The 18,702-nt window shown below is 43.6% G+C and overlaps 2 protein-coding genes across 16 annotated transcripts in view; one reads left to right on the plus strand and one right to left on the minus strand.

Annotated features, from left to right (window-relative positions):
* Positions 1-11,649, plus strand: part of map2 (microtubule-associated protein 2) — a 41,855-nt gene extending 30,206 nt beyond the window's left edge. For 10 of the 15 annotated variants that reach the window (XM_052081619.1, XM_052081624.1, XM_052081631.1 and 7 more), the window contains 12 exons: positions 422-652; positions 956-1,093; positions 1,932-1,993; positions 3,107-3,248; positions 3,681-3,737; positions 4,542-4,849; positions 5,587-5,724; positions 7,011-7,103; positions 8,416-8,508; positions 9,735-9,816; positions 10,194-10,306; positions 10,908-11,649. In XM_052081619.1, the coding sequence (XP_051937579.1) occupies positions 422-652; positions 956-1,093; positions 1,932-1,993; positions 3,107-3,248; positions 3,681-3,737; positions 4,542-4,849; positions 5,587-5,724; positions 7,011-7,103; positions 8,416-8,508; positions 9,735-9,816; positions 10,194-10,306; positions 10,908-11,129 (1,679 nt within the window). In that variant the 3' untranslated portion in view covers positions 11,130-11,649. The remainder of the gene's footprint in view (positions 1-421; positions 653-955; positions 1,094-1,931; positions 1,994-3,106; positions 3,249-3,680; positions 3,738-4,541; positions 4,850-5,586; positions 5,725-7,010; positions 7,104-8,415; positions 8,509-9,734; positions 9,817-10,193; positions 10,307-10,907) is intronic. The other 5 variants (XM_052081625.1, XM_052081626.1, XM_052081629.1 and 2 more) reach the window with 5 other exon arrangements.
* Positions 11,650-12,886: 1,237 nt separating this feature from the next.
* myl1 (myosin, light chain 1, alkali; skeletal, fast) lies at positions 12,887-18,356 on the minus strand. Its single transcript, XM_052081706.1, has 6 exons — positions 18,117-18,356; positions 17,172-17,199; positions 15,808-15,951; positions 14,564-14,737; positions 14,393-14,470; positions 12,887-13,417 (listed from the first exon to the last, which is right to left on the minus strand). The coding sequence occupies exons 1-6, from the start codon at positions 18,252-18,254 to the stop codon at positions 13,389-13,391; spliced, it is 591 nt and encodes a 196-aa protein (XP_051937666.1). The 5' UTR covers positions 18,255-18,356; the 3' UTR covers positions 12,887-13,388.
* Positions 18,357-18,702: the final 346 nt, after the last annotated feature.

The raw sequence follows: 18,702 nt of genomic DNA on the forward strand, positions 1-18,702 counted from the left end.
TTTCTCAGGTACCAACAAGCAGTAAGCTTCAGTTCAGTTGCTTCGACCAAACAATCGTCTTTCGAGCAATGAATGGAGGGCAGTGTGTCGCTTCACTCTCCACTCCGACAGACTAGTCAATTTGTCGACTTATTTACTCCACTACCACGTCTAGTGAATAGTCGCTAATCTTGTGGGGTTTTTTTTCTTTATTATGGATTTTTGCAAATTACATTTTAGTACTATACAGTACTATGAAATACATCATTGACTAGTCGACGTCAGATCGACTTTCACCACATCAGTCTTGATCATCTGAACCGAACATTACTGCTTGGGTATAATTAGGTTGACTTCTGAAAATGTTTTTCATTCTTGGTGAGTAATTTTGAAACAATGATGAGCCCTGTTTTATTTCATTAATTCTTTATATTTTGGGCAGATGACGATAAGAGCATGGCCACAGAGCAGATTCAGCCCTTGACGAAGGTGCCTAGCCCCGTCAAGAAGTCCACTGTCCAGACCAAGCAAACACAGCAGAAGAAAACAGAGAAGCATGAAAAGCCACACAAGCCCAAAACTAAGAGCGGGCGGGTTAAAGGCAGACTGTCGACTCCTGAACGGAAGCAGATGAGCAAGGAACCGGTTTGCATCCCACGAGAGAAGAAAAAAGGTTTTTCTCCTTTTCAGTCGTATAACCCGATCCTTCGCGTTGACTCTTGACTGTTTTACATCAATGTTGATTTCCGATTCTCTCCGTTCTGAAAGTGTGACCACATCATTTATTAGCTTGGATTTTCTGGCGCAAGATATTTACGAGTGTATCGCAATTTAATAGTAAGACTACTAAAGTCATACAGTTGGATGCCCAGCGGGCAGAACTGTTGACAGTTATCGCAAATGTTTCTTACACGCATGCTATTTGACGCGTCGGCATTCTTTTTTTTTGACGTCTCCATGTGGCCGACAACTACAGCCGTGATCAAGAAGACTGAGTTTACCAAAAAAATGGAGGCTCAGACTCTGTCCCCGTCCAAGAGGATTGGACCGAAACAAGCTGTCCGCCAGGCCCGCCCCGTCCAGCACCATTCCTGTCCTAGAAGGAGACCCACAGGTGATACATCACTTCTACTGTCAATTCTGCAGGGCCACATCCACCATCATCTTCCGTGTAGTCCTGGAAATCATTGCCTTTTAGGCTCATTCAGGCCATTAACCCTTTCAGGCACAAATAATGATAACCTGTAACCTGATAAAATGATTAACTGTCCACTGTTGTAACTGCTGTCCCTGAAAGGGTTAAAATAAACAAAAGAGTCAATTTGTTTGTTTGCTTTTTTTGTGAGATGACTGGGCAACCTGGGGGGGTTGCCTCAATTAATTTGTGTCATTTTGAACCGATTTCATGAGGTCACTCGCACTTGGTAGTCAACAAGATAGGAAATGTAACTCCGTCAAACTCATTGAATTGAAAAACTGACATGTCACCTTTCACTTATTTTCTCTGCATTTTCACTTTTTTTTAAACTTCTTGTATGTTTTTTTTCTTTTTGCCATAATAAAAACAATCTTGTGTTACCTCATTATTTGGCTTCTTTTCTGTATTCATCTTTGTTCTTGCTTTTCACTGTACTTAAACAGCCCCCCACGCCCTAACCCCCCTTGCGCCCCCTTTTGAATCACAGGATTCGAAAATATTTGTCATGGATCAAATACATAATATACGCTGTATGCAGCTTCCAATACCTATGTAAGTGTAATATACAGTATATATATATATATATATTATATATATATATATATATATACATACATACTGTATATAAAATGTAGTTCTTATTCAAGCAGTGATTTAATTGAAAATCATGTTCAAAATGTTGGTCTCCCTCTTTGCGTGATTTTTCCTCACGTATTTGTTCAAGCTTTAGTGACGTACTCTTTTTGTCTTTCAGAGGCACTTTCGGACAGTCATCAGCCTCTGACAGTTGCCAGGCGGTCTTGCGACAGAGCGTTGGTGAGTAAATTTCATTCGCTCCGGCAAGCTGGTGGTTTCGTGACATTCAGATTGTATTTTCTCCGGAATCTTGCTGTTTACATTCAAATTTCAACTGCCGTCCTCCGTGCGCTTTTTTTTCACCTTCTGGTCAGTATTTACGCTGTCTTTGTGGTATTTTGTCATTTTGGTCAAATGATTTCCAATGAGGGTCAAATTATTTTTTTCATCCTCCCAATTTGGCATCACCCAAGTGTTTTGAGCAAATACAGAAAGCTCTCCACACTGAGGGAATCTTTGCTATTACTTCGAAGGGAGAGCTGAAAGGTCTTGTCCTTGCATAAATATCACATCATTTCATTTCCCTTCCAATGCCTTTTTTTTGACTTCTTACTCAGATATTTCAAGTATTTGCTTCATTATTTGATACAATGTGTTGACTCCAGAGTTAATGGGTTTGTTCGCAGGAGTGATTCATTCAAAGTCACCGAGTAGGTGTTGAATCACCCCGTGACATTTCTCGTGCGGCTCTTTTACTCCTTCGGCATCATCATGACAGTTCCTTGTATCTAAATAAGAGCATTTATGCCTGTCATAAATGTCACCAAAGAACTTTATGTTGACGGCCTTCTCGTTTCTATCATCCTTATCTCTCGTAACATCTCAAAGCAGCAGATTTTGCATGAGATCTGGTTGTTCAAATTTTATGTTTGAGTTCTTTTTAAATTTTCACCCCATGAATAAAATCTAGAACCACTTGATGTACGTGATCATTCATGTGGAAACATTATTTTTGTCACCCGTGTCATCCTACGCCTTCTGTTTTAGTGTTATGTCACTCACTTCCCACCCCCCTGGGCCTCATTTCTGTGCCATTTCAGCGCCATGCTCAGCATTTTGCCCTCACAAAGACACACACCTTTATGTCCACAACGGTTACCTCATTAGATGGACCTCGTCCATCCTCAGCATCAGTATTTGCAACCTTCATAGCCAAGGTAGGTGGATGACAATTTGGCCTGTCGCTGCGAGCTGCAAGGATTCAGAAAAGTCTCTGTGAATATTTTTGGGAAAAAAAATGCAATCGGCAACCAGTTACTGGAGGATGTTATATTTGGTGTTTGTGTTTCACAGGATGGTAGATCGCAAAGTCCTGACAAGAGATCTTCTGTGCCGCGGCAAGCTTCCTCTCTTAGTCGCCATCCGTACCAGGAGCATGAGGACAGTTCGACCTCCATCACAAGCTCTGGATCAACAGCTCCCCGCAGACCCACAGGTAGGCTGTCAGGCTTGGCACTGGAACTTGAAACCGCTTAGCCAATGTGGCTAAACACAATAAAAATCTCATTGCCACACTTGAGTGTCATTAGCCACAACATCACGTTTATGGCGACTAGCTTGTTCCAGATTGGAAGTGTTATAACTGACCCGTGATTAGAGCTGTCTCCGTCGCCCCCCTTCTGGTGTTTGACAATATATCGTAATACAAGAGATTTGGCGTGAGCACATCCCCAGGCCCCCAAGGCCTCCCTCCCCCCAAAAAACTCAAGCGAATTCGCAAATGCCAATTTTACGAATATATGAGGGATGACTATGATACAAGGTAGATTATTTAAAAAAAAAATCCACTCCATTCTGTCATCACATGATTGCTTGTTTGAATGCTTTCTCTTGTAATCTGAATCTTTTTTCATTTGTCCCCTTTCAGCCTGCCGTGCTGTGATGAGAGCAGATCAACGGACAGGTCGAGCTCCCAGTATGACGGGTAGCGAGAATTCATTGTTTTGTTTCATTTCCTAGAACCTACTTTTCATGTACGGCAGCGGTCCCCAAACCCCGGGGCGCAGATCGGCACCGGTCCGTAGGTCATTTGGTACCGGGCCACACAGAAAGAATAAATAACTTACTTTACTTCCGTTTTATTTATTTCAGACTTTGAAAGAATTTTTTATTTTGAAAATTTACCGGATACTCTGTTACATCCCGTATGTCACTCTTGATGCAGGTGAAGGCGGAGCTTCTCCGTCACGTGATAGGTTACCGCTAAAATGAAAGCCGGGTGCTAGCAAAATGAGTAATAAAAACAAACGTCTTTGGGAAGGGGAAAAGGCTCAGTCAGGAGACAGAAGAGGAGCCCACGACTTTCAAGAAAAAGAAACCTAAATGTAATAGATAGTATCAGGCATCCTACTCAAAATACGGATTTGTCTCAACGTGAGATTCCACCCCCCAAGCCCTCTCTGCATGATATGCGGCGATGGTGAGTCGTATTTTTCATGCACTTTGTATCTTATTTTGAAGGCACGTCTAAACGTTACCATAGCGACCAGAGAGTGTTGAGTCCAGATAGGATGTTCCTTGTGTCATCATTCGTGTCATATCAAAATATTTTATCGTATTTATCCGTCACACCATAAAGGCCGGTCCCTGAAAATATTGTCCGACATTAAACCGGTCGATGGGGCAAAAAAGGTTTGGGGCCGCTGATGTACCGTGTCATCATCGAGAGGACACCTTGTTTAGCCTGTGAAAAGGTTTCAGGTTTTATCCTCGGATTTCTCGCCAACAGTCTCCGAGCCAATCCGCTCCCGTTCAGCCCGCAGTGGCCACTCCACGCCACGTACCCCTGGCTCCAGCGCCATGACCCCTGGCACCCCTCCCAGCTGCTCATCCTCCTCAAGGACCCCCGGAACCCCGCGCTCGCTCAGCTTGATGTCCCAGGAGAGGAGGGTGGCTGTGGCCCGTACCCCGCCCAAATCCCCCGCTACCACACCCAAGCAGCTGCGAGTCATTAACCAACCTCTTCCTGACTTCAAGAGGGTCCGGTCCAAGGTCCGCTCCATAGATAACATCAAGTACCAGCCCAAAGGTGGACAGGTAAGAGTCAACTCACATGTTTGGTGCACTCTCCCGCCCACCCTCTACCTACCTACTACTTGTTTCTTTCGGACTGTAGGAGGTATTTTTGTCATGAAGTAATTTTGAGACTTTTTGATTCACTCATCTTTGATAGGTTTTCCTTTTTCATCTTCCTCTTCTCCAACCTTAGTGTTTTGTTTGTATTTTACCCATCCACTATGAAACGAAATTTATGATCCGACAACATGAAGTGCGTATCAAATATATTTGATCACGCCACCACTGCCCTTAAAAAAAAAAGATCGGTAATTAACAAAAGCTTATATGTTCAGTCTTCAATGATATTTTTCCATGCGAAAAATTTCGGGATTTTTTTTTTTTTTTGCTGTTTTATCCAAAATATATAAGATAACAAGCCACTGTTACCTGCACTTGTAATTAGAATATGTTGTAGTGGTGAATATTATGTAGGATTCATTTCTGACTACCGGCTAGAATTTGAGGGTTTAAAAAAAAAAGAAGAAGGAATTCCATTTAAAAATCCTCATTACAGTTCAAAATGATAATCCATCGAGTCGGACGTTAAAGCACTTATACCAGAGTTCTAAGCGTAGGCTTCTGCATAATTTAAAAGTGTTGCCAGGGTCATCATCAGCCCCTCCCTTGACCCGCAGTAGTAACTCCTAGTAGTGGCCCCACCCCCACCGGAAGGCCTCACCTGGCCACTGACCCGCCACTTGTCATTGTCACCATAGAAGCACAAGGAGCAAATAATGGCAACTGAGGCCAAACACAAGGCCCCATCTTGGATCTGGAACTCAGTGCTCCGCGTCATCTCCTTGACGCTGTGTCTGTCAACGGCTCACAGTATGACCTGGACCCAAGGCTTGCTGGTACACCGCAGCACCATACATTTTAAATTGATAGCATGCGAGTGCGAGCGGACCGATTAAAGTTGTTTCCTTATCAACGAATATGACAACAAAGTGATAACATTTGCATTTTAATAAGGCTGCTTTAATGAGAGCCAAAACAAGAGCCGAATACAAAGTCCTTTGTGTTAACGTGATTGTACCCTGCAGTGGTGTGGAAGTGCACTGCATCACACTGGAAGATGTTTCGGTAATATTATTAAAAGAAAAAAAATGTTATGTGATGGGGACTAAAAAAAAAAAAAAAAAGAAGTTCCAAGCCATTGCAAGTTCCAAACACAATAATAACGTTTTTAAAATTAAGTCACTTTGTATTATTTTCTTTCTGGAATCTCATGTCAACCCTTGTTTTGGATCTCATTGGATTGTGTCAGCAACACCTAATGACTTTTTCACTGACTAGATGTCGTAATTATATTTGCCAGAACCTGATACTATCCATAAAATCAGGTCACTGCCTAAACATAAAACGTGCAAGGGTAGACCAGAGAAATTAAAGGAATCTCTTGGAGACAACAACAAGGCAGCTTTTAATTAGCGGTGAAATGTTCTTGGCAGTCGCAAAATGTTGAGTTAAAAATATGCACACCCAATCAAAAGGCTGCTTCTGTGTCCCGAGGTGCGAGCACGAAACGAGGAGCCGGTATGATGCAGAGCTTATATCAGGAGCAAAAAGCAAAAGTAACAAATCACATTGTGGCGCCAAGTCGACATCTTCTGTATATGTTTCGTCTGGTCCAATTGGAAACAAATGTTGACATCACTTATAACACCATCTACTCAGACTTGTATGACGAATAAAATTTTTTTTAATGGTCTTTTATATGTCAGCCCGCAACCACTGTCTTGTCAACGAAGCCACATATTTCTCTTCGGAGTTGGTCCACAAATCAGTGATGAATCTGTTTTTGACATATTCTTCACGCACCAAAAAGATATAAAAAATGGGGGAAGTTCTAACAAAAGAACAACTGTCAAGTGATCCATGGTAGCTGTTTGGAAATACTACGGTGGGGCCTCGAAGGTTGAACGCCAACTGTTGCGCGTTTTTTTTGGGGGTTGTTCAAGAAACTTGGCCAGCCCATACCGTATTTTTACTTTTCGTATCTCGAAATTTCTCTCCCAACAAGAGGCAATATTTTCCCGTTGGGGTGTTTTGTAACTTGAACATTTCGTATGAACGTAAGTAGAGGTACCCTCTTGAGTAGAATTTTCATTGCCATGTCATCCTTTTTGTTTCTCTTTAGAATCATATTGTAAACAAGAAGCTGGACTTCAGGTATATGCAATCAAAATGCAGCTCCAAGGATAATCTCAAGCAACCTCCCAGTGGAGGCAATGTATGTAGCCCTCAATGTTGACCCCCCTTCACCCCCTTCTTGTCTCCCTTCCCCGGAGCCAACGAGTCTCCCTGTTGTATCTTTTCCACTGTGCAAAATTCCCAATTAGCCTTAAAGTTGACGTGTGTGTGTGACCCTAACGTTTTATCATGCCTATGCCGAACGACTCCCATGGATATTGTCAGCTATGCCGAATAAACCTTGGCCACTTTTAAACCCTTTCATGCTGCACCCCGGAACCCCGATAACACGATAAGCCATCCACTGTAGTAGCCGCCCGTCCCTGAGAGGGTTAACACAACATCACAGACTAGATTTTCCTCAGACTGCACTGCAATTATGTTTGCAACAGCTGGTTTGAATGTAGCCGACTTTATTGCACATGGGGGAAGTGTGTTTAAGGATGCCATATTGGAAGACCACCTGCTATGTTGAGAAGTCTGAGAACGACCTGCTTAAGTAAGAGGACACAGAATACTGGGACCAGTCTTTGGTTGGTTTTGGTTTTTAAGACCAAGTATGATTTTTTTTTAAATTTAGTGATTTATTTGGGTTATTCAATTCTACTTTATCATGACAAAATACTCAATTGCATCATGCATTTAAACTTTCAACATTCTTTTAATATTGCTCTCCCGCTCTCTTCTACCCTAATTTGTACCATGTTACTTTCTCGCACTGTGGCTGCATTGCTTTTCCCGTGCTGGCTGAAATGTATTTGTTGTTTCACATCGCACCAACTCTTTCGTCTGCATTTCACTCATGCTAACATTTTAGCATCCTTGCAATGTATAAACGAATCGTCTAAGGCTATGGCCGTTTTGTACAGAGTGTGGGTGTTAGAGTCGGTTCACTTGCTATTAAACCAAGGATGTCCAAACTTTTTTTTAACGGTCAAGGGCTGCGTGCAGAAAAATGCATGGATGCAAGGTCCACTTTGAAATACTTTTACATTTGATTTATTGAACACGCTAAAACCAATGCATCATGCGTATGTTAAATATTGTAAGCCACCGTCACATTCTGCACAGTTTGAACATTGGCTGTAACTACTCTTAAATATCGGAGGAAAAGAAAAATGTATTGCACAAGAAAGGGCAATCAAAAAATTTCCGCGAATAAATGTTTATAAAGCAATTCGTCATGGTTGCATGTGAATGTTTTGAACCAAAAGTTCAATATAACTACTAAGGCAATAACTTTTTTTTTTTTGTACACCACATGCATAAGTCGATAAGGCTTTTGAAGAATGTCGATGTCAGAAAGCCAGCTGAAGCCCATTCCCAGCTCATTCCTCACCTCCATCCTGCAGGTCCTCATCCCCAGTGTTAAGATGGACTATAGCCATGTTCAGTCTAGGTGTGGGTCCTTGGACAGGAGGGGCTACTCAGCAGGAGGTGGCAATGTGAGTCTTGTGCAGCAAAAAGTCATCGTCTCAGTGTTTGTGTCTCTTTTGTGTGCTTGTGCTGCCTTTTGGCTGTGCCCCTTCCCCTTGGAGGTGGTCGTGTCTGCAAAAAAAACTTGAGCTTCTCAAAGGCTGATCATGAGCATTGCTGAATTATAAACCGTCATATTTTTCCCCCCCCCCCAAGCTTTCCATCAGTTGCTGATGGCAGCAGTAGGTTGCTACGCTAACAGCTGCCAACGCTTTGAGTACTCTTAAATTAACTTAAATATCGAGTGGGAGTAAGAAGTCTTGGGACATGTGACACCTCTTGAGATCTTACACGTCAGATCTAACTCCACACAACAAAGGAGTATTTTTTGTTTTCCTCCTTGTTTTGCATACAAACAAGTACTATTCAAAAGGAACCCCCCCCCCCCGCCCCCAAGAGCAAACATCATGTTTTTATCTTGTTGCATCTTTTTTAAAACCTCTATGTCAGGGGTGTCCAAACTTTTTGCCAAGGGGGACAGATTTTATGTGGTAAAATGTCGGAGTGCCGACCTTGGCTGACATTCTTTACATTGAACAACAATATACATACAACAACAGCAAATTTTAGTAAGCCAGTCTGTTTCACATTTCCATTTTTATTTTAATTTCAACAATCTTAAGAATTTCTTTTGGTTCATTTGAAACAGGTGTATCACATGCAACTGCTTATTCACTTGACTTTTTCTTAAACAGAAGTCTCCTGAGTGCAAATTGATTGATTTGAAACATAAAATGTATCACTATGACTTTTCAATAGTCACAAAACCTTTGACTCGAACAACAGGGAAATGAACAAGCAATACACATATCCACAACTGCAAGGATCATTTGAAATGTGACATATCAGTCAATATAAACACGGAGTGATGTCTTGTTAACTCGTGATTGATGCCCTCTAGTGTCTAAATGCTATTACTCATTTAGTGAATGCTATTACTCATTTAGCCACTAGAGGGAAGCAGTACTCTATGAAACATCACTCACCAGTCTACGAGACCTCAGTCAATGCAACACGTGTTCCATTGCGCCCAACCTGCGGGCCAGACGGCACTGATTTTATGACAGGGGCCGAGGGCCGGATGAAATTTGCCGGATTTGGCCCCCGGGCCGGACTTTGGACACGCCTGCTCTATGTGATAAACATCAGTTAGCCCTATGACCTGACAGCCTGCTCTAATTTCTTTATTTTACAGATACAGATACAGAACAAGAAGATTGACCTGAGTCACGTGACCTCAAAGTGCGGCTCGTTAGACAACATTCACCATCGTCCTGGTAACACACCTTCTCGACAAACCATACACAATCTCCAAGAAGCGATCTGACTTATTTATAATTAATGATTGTGACAAGTTCTCATTGCTGAAAATGGGTTCGCTCCTATATATATCGCTCCTTCATTCGAAAAAGCAAACAAATTTTTTTCCCGCGGTCCACCGCGACCGCTTCTGGTCCTACAGCTCCATCTGCTGGTGATACCATTCATAGCGCTATTGTTCGATATTTTACTACCAAGTGCCTGGACCGGGATTTGCATTTGCTCCCATAGGGAAATTTCACCATGGTGTAGCACAGCATGTTCGAGTCTCACTATTTGTTAAACAAACAAACAAAGGCGCTCACTTGGAGAATATGTGCTTGGTGTTGTTCAGGTGGCGGTAACGTTCGTATTGAGAGCATGAAGTTGGACTTTAAAGACAAAGCCCACGCAAAAGTGGGGTCCTTGGATAATGCTCATCACACTCCAGGAGGAGGTCGTGTTACAGTAAGCATTATTGATATTTATTTTGTTTATGTACAGCTCTTTTATTGTATTTTATTAGCTTGTGTAGTTATATCAAAGATGGGCGGCCCGGTAGTCCAGTGGTTAGCACGTCGGCTTCACAGTGCAGAGGTACCGGGTTCGATTCCAGCTCCGGCCTCCCTGTGTGGAGTTTGCATGTTCTCCCCGGGCCTGCGTGGGTTTTCTCCGGGTGCTCCGGTTTCCTCCCACATTCCAAAAAACATGCGTGGCAGGCTGATTGAACACTCTAAATTGTCCCTAGGTGTGAGTGTGAGTGCGAATGGTTGTTCGTTTCTGTGTGCCCTGCGATTGGCTGGCAACCGATTCAGGGTGTCCCCCGCCTACTGCCCGAAGACGGCTGGGATAGGCTCCAGCACCCCCCGCGACCCTAGTGAGGATCAAGCGGCTCGGAAGATGATGAGTTGTATCAAAGAAGCCAGTGATATATTATTCAACATTTATACTGCAATCTTCTGGCATTTTTTTTTTCTTCATTTGATTACATTTAAGAAATGCTTCATCAGAATCCAATTTTTAATTTTTGAAGAAAATAAACACTGTCTTATACCTCACCACTTGCTAGATTGAGAGCCACAGGTTGACATTCCGCGACCACGCCAAGGCTCGAGTGGACCACGGGGCCGATATCATCGTCCGGTCGCCGGGCCGATCCCGTTCCATGTCGCCTCACCGCCACCGGGACAGCCACCTTTCATCGTCCGGCAGTCTCAACATGTTGGATTCGCCGCAGTTAGCGACCTTAGCGGAGGACCTCACTGCCGCTCTGGCGAAGCAGGGTTTGTGAACATGCATCGTGGATGCTCTTACATTGAACCTGTCAGCTATTCACCACCCCACCCGCCGCCTTGAGGGCCACTCAGGGTGATCGCGACTTTGCTTCACATCTCAAAGACCCACGAGGAGGGACTCCTAACTTTCCTCTTTCTATCTGTCTGTTTTCATCCTTGACATGTTCTATTTGGTCCTACTTTCACCGGTGTCTCCTTTTGAATGATGTTGCATAGAATAGTTCACCTGTAGTGCTAAACGGGATTACCTGTACATACAAATAGGGGGTAATGGGGGAGCCTCATATTGACCTGACTGATCTTGGGTCTACATTTGAAAGGAGCTCTAGCTTTTATTTACTTGTGGCCATATTCTGTACGTTATGTGGCCAGCACATCATGCTGCACGTGTTGTTCTTGCTAACGTGCATGGACAGCAGACCCCTTGATAAGCCAATTATCCATACTGCTCGTCATTCGTTTCCTCCTAATATTTAACCAAACAAACATCGATACATTGAGAGAGAGAGAGAGAGAGAGAGAGAAATGAAAATAAAAATACAGGTTCTTAACCAGCTACATGTCCTTTAAAGGGGTAGTCAACCTAAACATGTTTTTTATATGTTGTATGTGTCACCACACGACTAAACACGGCAGTCTGATTAATATCGCGCTTGTTGAGAATGAGTTCAGCAGCAAAATCCACTTGGTTTTAGCCATTTAAGGTGAGGAGGGGGGTGGGTGGCGGGGGTGGGGGGCTGTTGACAGCGTCTGTCAACTGAAGGCGTTTGTGGAGTTAAGCAGTAAAATCCACCTGATTTTGAGGTGGCCATTTTGTCACTTGCTGTCACCCCCACATCAGGTGGATTTTACTGCTTAACTCGTATTTCACAAACGCGACATTAATCAGAATGCCGCGTTTAGACTGGTGGGGCTGCGTAGAACATATTTTTGTACAGAAAATCTTGGGGGTTGACTTCCCCTTTCAAAACATTTTCAAGGAAGCAACACCATACGAATATAAATAAAATATACGGTACCTGCGTTATTGCAAAAGCAGAGTCATGTGCGATGAGCATGAATTGAATCACAAACTAAAAGAGGCTATTCTGCCATTTGAAAAGGGATTTTAGTCATTTCGTCATTCATTGGCTAAGAAATAAATAAGTTCACGTTTTGTAGTTCGTAGTTATTTACGGTGTATTTATTGGTGTCGGGCAGCGCCGCCGTTGCGTTGCTGAGCAACGCGAAGGACTGACTCGTATGCAGATGTTGGAGCGTGCAGCTGGCGCTCCCGATGCGACATGCCATTTATGGATTCCTTTTTGCGTGTGCATTTGGTGCAGATCTCGAGATGTTTTACAACCAACGTATCGGGCTGTTTTGTTGCCGTATGTGGAAAACTTTTGAAAAAGTCGATTCATTCATTGAGAAAAAGACGTCGGTGTGATCTTGTTTTTTTTTTTTTTTTTCCGGAGGACGTGTATTTTATCCCGACTGACCTGTTTGTTTGCTTCTGTGTTTTCCGGCATTCCCCATCTCTGTAAGCCCCCCCCCCCCCCCCCCCCCGCCCGCCCCTCCTTTCGCCCCATCCTGCAGCAACTGTAATGTATTTAAACGGTCAAGTTGATGTATGCAGTATATTTATTTTTTCCTGCTGTCGCTGATATGACTCCAATTACGGTAATTCATTAAAATAAACGAGATAAGTTAAAAAAAGTGAGAATGTAGTGCTTCTTTTGAGATACACAGAAAGTGTGGGGAGATCAGGAAATAAAATGGGAACTTGTGAAAAGTTTATTTGCGAAATGGCAGATGAGAGTACAATAAGTTAAGACTCAGGGTCGGGTTAGATGAGGAGGGGATCGACCTCGATAGCCAGTCCTGTGCCCAAAGCAGTCGCTCAGACTGCCGGCCAATGAGTGACAAGAGGGAGGGTCTTCTTTCTCCCATCACCCCCTCCTGCACTGAGAAAACTGGCGTACCCCCAATCAGGCGAAGGTATTTTGGGGAGATGGAAATTTAGGAACACGTCCGGAACCGAAGAAGCCTAAGGAGCACCAGTTGGAGATGAGGAAAAAACAACAAAAAAAGAAACAAATACGTGTGGAAAAAAAACAATAGAAGGATTTAGAAATGGCATCTCATAGTCCTTTTGTTTGCCCTGCTTCCTCAGGTGGCGCAGGAAACAGCGAGTGAATGTCACGACACCATGGGGTCTGCACATACTCGATGCTCACCACCACCGCGGTGGGGGGAGGGGCCTGGGGGCGCCCTTACACTGACATGATGTGCTTGACAAAGGCTGCATGTGAAGATCAGGGCAGGACATAGGGAGGACACAAAAGAAGAATTCAAATCGGTCAGTGTCAAATATGGGCTTGGATTTGAAGCTGTTCAGTTAATTTACTGAGCAATGGGCGACACCGGAAGACTGTCGGATTCAATTACTTTTTTTTTTTTTTTTACATCAGGTTTTCATAATGTTTATAATAATAGTAACAATATGAAATTGTCATATGTTTCGTCAGATTTAGAAATTAGGTTCGGCAATGTGGAATTTTTATCTGAAACGCCATTGCAATAGATTACGCCTGATAAAATCCGCATCGCAACGTTTTTGTTGGCCAAACTTGAAATCTAAAGTGAAAATAAATCTCAAAACCTGGATTGACATTTTCAGCATAAAGAATAGGTTTAGGGACACCTACAGTCATCTCTGATTATAATTTGCGGTTGACCATTGTAATTCAAGAGTTATGAATATGACAAAACATAAAAGATATTCCTGATTATTTTTGAGATACTAACATTACTTTAGTCATTTAATATCTAAAACAAAAAAAAGTCTTATGAAAGTTACTCAAAATGTAGTTTATCTAAGACACTGGTTTCAAACTCAAGGCCCAGGGGCCAGATCTGGCCCGCCACATCATTTTCAGTGGCCCCTGAAAGGAAATCAAAGATTTCAACTTTCACGATGCTCGCTAAAATCACAATTTCTCATTTGTAATAAATAAAAGTGATGCCTTGAGCATTTTCTTGTTCCCAAACCCCTCGTCGCAGTTACTTAAACACGAGATGAATAAACCGTTATTCTCGATTTCTTTATATAATTTCAGTCATAACGGCCCTCCAAGGCGAAACTGTAATTAAAATCAGGCCCGCGACGAAAATGAGTTCGACACCCCCTGATCTAAGAAACCCTGATAAATTGTTGCGACAATACAAGCCACAAGGCAGGAAGCACATGTGCTGACATCACGATGACGCGTCTCACCCTCGTAGTTGATGCAGCCGTTCTCATCTTCCTGACCCGCCATGAGAGCGTCGATCTCCGCCTCATTCAACTTTTCTCCTGCGAGGGAGGCAAAAGGCAACCCGAGTCAGGAAGGCCCGACTGTCTGTAGACCGTTTTGTTTTGCGGCCACCAGGGCGGCGTCTCACTTACCCAGTGTTGACAGGACGATACGCAGCTCGGCGCCCATCACTGTGCCGTTACCCTCCTTGTCGAACACGCGCAGACCCTCAACGTAGTCCTCAAAGCCGGCCTTGTTCGGGCTGTTGATGATGGTTTGAAGCATGGGCAGGAAACCCTCAAACGTAACTCTCTTGTTGGCCATTTCTAAGTAGAACAAGGCGATCAACGGTCATTGCGTGGACAGCGTGCGGCTGCTTTACATCTTTGCAACTTAATTCGCACAATATAGGGCTGAACAATTCATTAAATTCAAATCGACATAGAAAAAAGCAATTTTCCAATTGCAGAAGCTGCAATATAAAGGACACAACACACAAAACTGCTTCATTTTGGTTGATCTGTAGGCTTAAATTTATTATTATTTTTTTAAATATGTATATTTTAGAGTGGCAAGGTGGGCGACTGGTTAAAACGTCGGCCTCACAGTGCGGAGGTGCAGCGTTTGATTTCTGGCTGCGGACTTCCTATGTGGAGTTTGCATCTTCTCACACCTGCGTGGGATTTCCGCGGGTACTCCGGTTTTCTCCCGCATTCCAAAAACATGCTTGGCAGGCTAATGGAACACTCTAGGTGTGATTGTGAGTGTGGATGGTTTGTGGGGGTTTTGGGATTTTGGTGAGCGCATAAAAGACTGCAAGTCAAAGTGTTAAGTTAAAAACTCTAAATTGAAGTTGATTCTAGTCTAAGCCCAACCTTTAAAACAATTCAACTTTTATGTTTAATAAATCCGATATTGTTATTGTCATACAAATTAATTTAGTGTCGATATTCGTAAAAAAAAAAATACTTGGGAAGGGATCCTTCAATAAATGAACGAATCTTAAATCACAATATCGAGGGAAAGAAATCGCAATTACATTGTTTTCCAAAATTGGTCAGCCTTAGTAGGAAGAATTAATTCGCCACTTTGGACAGCAGGATGCGAACTGTGCATTGATTTGCAATTACCGTTGCAGAACTTTTTAAAACTAATTCAGTACCAGCCAATTCTGGAGCAAGTCTGAAAAGACGTTTAAAAACGTCTTTGGGAGTGAATGAGTTAAAAGTCCCACAGGACTCTCATCAAATCCTCGAGAGATACAGTTTATCTCGTTATTTTTAATGAGACCAATTGCACAAGAAACATTTCATTTTACAAACCGTACAATACATTTTTACCGGTTGACATTGATTCATTTTCCCTTGCGCAATAGTCAAGCAAATCTGAATCTTACCCTCGGCAGAGGGGCTTCCCAGCAGTTTGCTCACATCCTTGTTGGTGGGGTTCTGTCCCAGAGCACGCATGATGTCTGCGATCTGGTTGTACGCCACCTTGTTGTCACCCACCCTGTCGAACAGACCAAAGGCCTCCCGGTAGTCTGTGGGGAAGGGGTCACACCACATATGTCAATACTATACGTTCCAAACTAATCAAGTATTGATGTGTTTTTTTGAACAATACAGATTTGATTCAACATTCATGTGTTATACAGTTGGATCTTTTATGCTGATGCTGACTTAAAATCATTCATTCATTCATTCATCTTCCGAGCCGCTTGATCCTCACTAGGGTCGCGGGGGGTGCTGGAGCCTATCCCAGCTGTCTTCGGGTAGTAGGCGGGGGACACCCTGAATCGGTTGCCAGCCAATCGCAGGGCACACATAGACGAACAACCATCCACGCTTACACTCACACCGAGGGACAATTTAGAGTGTTCAATCAGCCTGCCACGCATGTTTTTGGAATGTGGGAGGAAACCGGAGCACCCGGAGAAAACCCACGCAGGCCCGGGGAGAACATGCAAACTCCACACAGGGAGGCCGGAGCTGGAATCGAACCCGGTACCTCTGCACTGTGGAGCCGACGTGCTAACCACTGGACTACCGGGCCGCCGACTTAAAATCAATGGCAACTATTTCATTTTGAACACTACGAAGAGCAATGCACTCGCTGCGATTGCATGGACAGCAGGTGGAGGCAGAAAAAAAAACCTCTATAGGTTGTGATATTATTGGCTGGATGGATACACTCCGGCGCAGCTCAGTCACCCTTCGGACTATTTCCATGTCAGCTGTCTTTCTCGCTCTAGGCAAGGCTATGGGGCTCTTTTAAAAGACCACCTTGGAATTGATAGCTGAGAATATGACCCCCCCCCCCCCCCTAGTCCCCCCTGCTCCTCCTTTTAAAGGCAAGGCCTGCGTGTGTATGTGCTGACTCCAGCGCGACGTGCGCCCATCAAGACGGGTCCGCTTGAACGGTGTCCCGTTTAAATCCATGAGCAATACACTCTTGGAATTAAACCGTGGCAGAATTTGTGTTTTCCTTGTGCAATCGTTTATGTTTGTGCCTCGTTATTTTGTTCGCAACAGAGTCCGATTTCACAAGGAATCTGGAATGCCAAAACAAATGACAGATGTGACCATCTGTCATGAGAATTGAAGTCCCATGACGGTTGTCTTGAAGGAAGTTCGTTACCTGCGTTGTTAGCTAACTGAACGGTTTCTGGTTAAGTGGTTCACTAATTTCTACGTTTCTGTATGTCAGTCTTCAATTGCAAGTTCCGCAGAGTTGAAATGAAAAAAAAAAAACCCTTCATACCTTCCATTTGGTCTGCAGTGAATTCAACCTGGAGATGAGTAGAAAGCAACAATGTGAGTTTGGTAATCAGTACCAAAAATAGACATCTCAAGAAGATTGACGTCACAAACCCAAAACCGCTCTAAATAGTTTTTTCTCCTAATTGGACTAATAAATCGAGTCTAAACTGGGATTAAAATGTCCTCTTGGCCATATTTAGCGCCGCACGGTGGCACCCGATATGCGGGAGTCCATCTTTAGCTCCATTAAGATGCCCTCATTTGGTGTCTCAAACTCGGTGCCACCACACCACTTGAGGGACAGTGGGCGGGGTCAAGGATGTCTGCCATGAGCTCGCCATGGTTCTTAGAATTCACATGTGACCGTGCTCGAAGCGTCCATTCCAAACTTGCCTCAACTTACAGGAAACTCATCCCATCATTCCATGCGCACATCTATTCATCCACTTTCTACTGCTCATCCTGTTCAAGTGTCACAAAGAAGCTAAAGGCTATGCTAGCTGACCGGGAGTCAAAGGCGCAACGGATTGATTGCCAGTCAAACGTAGGTCGCATATACACACAGGCGACCATTTACATTGACGTTCACGCTTTCGGACAATAATCCAATTGGTCTGAGGCACGAAACCTTGCTGTTATGAAATATGACATTTGCAGTGTGTTTGCAAGTATCAGGACTTATTTTGTTTGATTTCTAGAGCAGTGCTTTCATTTGATTTCTAGTTATCGTCAACCTCTTATCATCGTTTCAAGGAAATTGGTACTCCCAGTTCTAAAAGTACAGTCGTCCCTATTCCCATATATAAATATAAATATAAACTGCGGATGGAAATGAAGTCACAAAATGATGTATCCATCATTTATTCTCGTCCAACAATTCGGGTTGAAATGTCTAACACATGGGTAAAAAAAATAAAATAATATGGTAATCGGGTTTTGTTTCTACCTTGACGGCGGACAGGTCCACAGGACGGGCTTTGGGAGCAGCTGCAGCTGCAGGTGCGGGTGCGGGCGCGGGTGCCGCGGGTGCCGCTGCCGGTTCGGCCTTCTTGATAGGAGCCCTCGGGTCCTTCTTGGGTGCCATTTTAGTTTTAAGTCAAACTACCGTGCTCCTTCAAAGACAAAACACTCCCGGCGAGGGGTGACAGCACAAGGTGTGCGATACAAAAGTGGAGGAGACTCAGAGCACGCACGCAGCCCTTTGGGTGTATATATATGAGGCTATTTTTCCTCCTGACTCCCGCAAGGCCAACCTTGTGTGTGGATTGGATCGAGCTTTGGAGGGGTGTGTGTGGATGCGCGTGGCCCCTCGCTAAACATGGCATATTGGGCTGAGGGCCAAAAGGTGGTCATTTATGTCTTGGTGAGGGGACACACACAATATACTCACCTTGGTTGTTTTGATGACATTTTTAATGTGATCGTAGGTGATGATAGTATACAAATGCACTTTGGGAATTTACACCGTGGTGGAAAATGTACAAACCGTCCACAGGTGATCGATTGGTCAATTTCCGTGGCAAGGGCACGTG

This window comes from Hippocampus zosterae, chromosome 12 (assembly GCF_025434085.1).
Source record: "Hippocampus zosterae strain Florida chromosome 12, ASM2543408v3, whole genome shotgun sequence".
Taxonomy (NCBI): Eukaryota; Metazoa; Chordata; class Actinopteri; order Syngnathiformes; family Syngnathidae; genus Hippocampus; species Hippocampus zosterae.

Bases quoted from the DNA above. Each gene is read 5' to 3' on its own strand.
- myl1 (XM_052081706.1), bottom strand. From the start codon at position 18,254: ATGGCACCCAAGAAGGACCCGAGGGCTCCTATCAAGAAGGCCGAACCG. The intron at 14,738-15,807 runs GTAAGATTCAGA...TGTTCTACTTAG, and splicing joins GGGAAGCCCCTCTGCCGAGG to AAATGGCCAACAAGAGAGTT. The intron at 13,418-14,392 runs GTGAGACGCGTC...CTTCACATGCAG, and splicing joins CGGCTGCATCAACTACGAGG to CCTTTGTCAAGCACATCATG.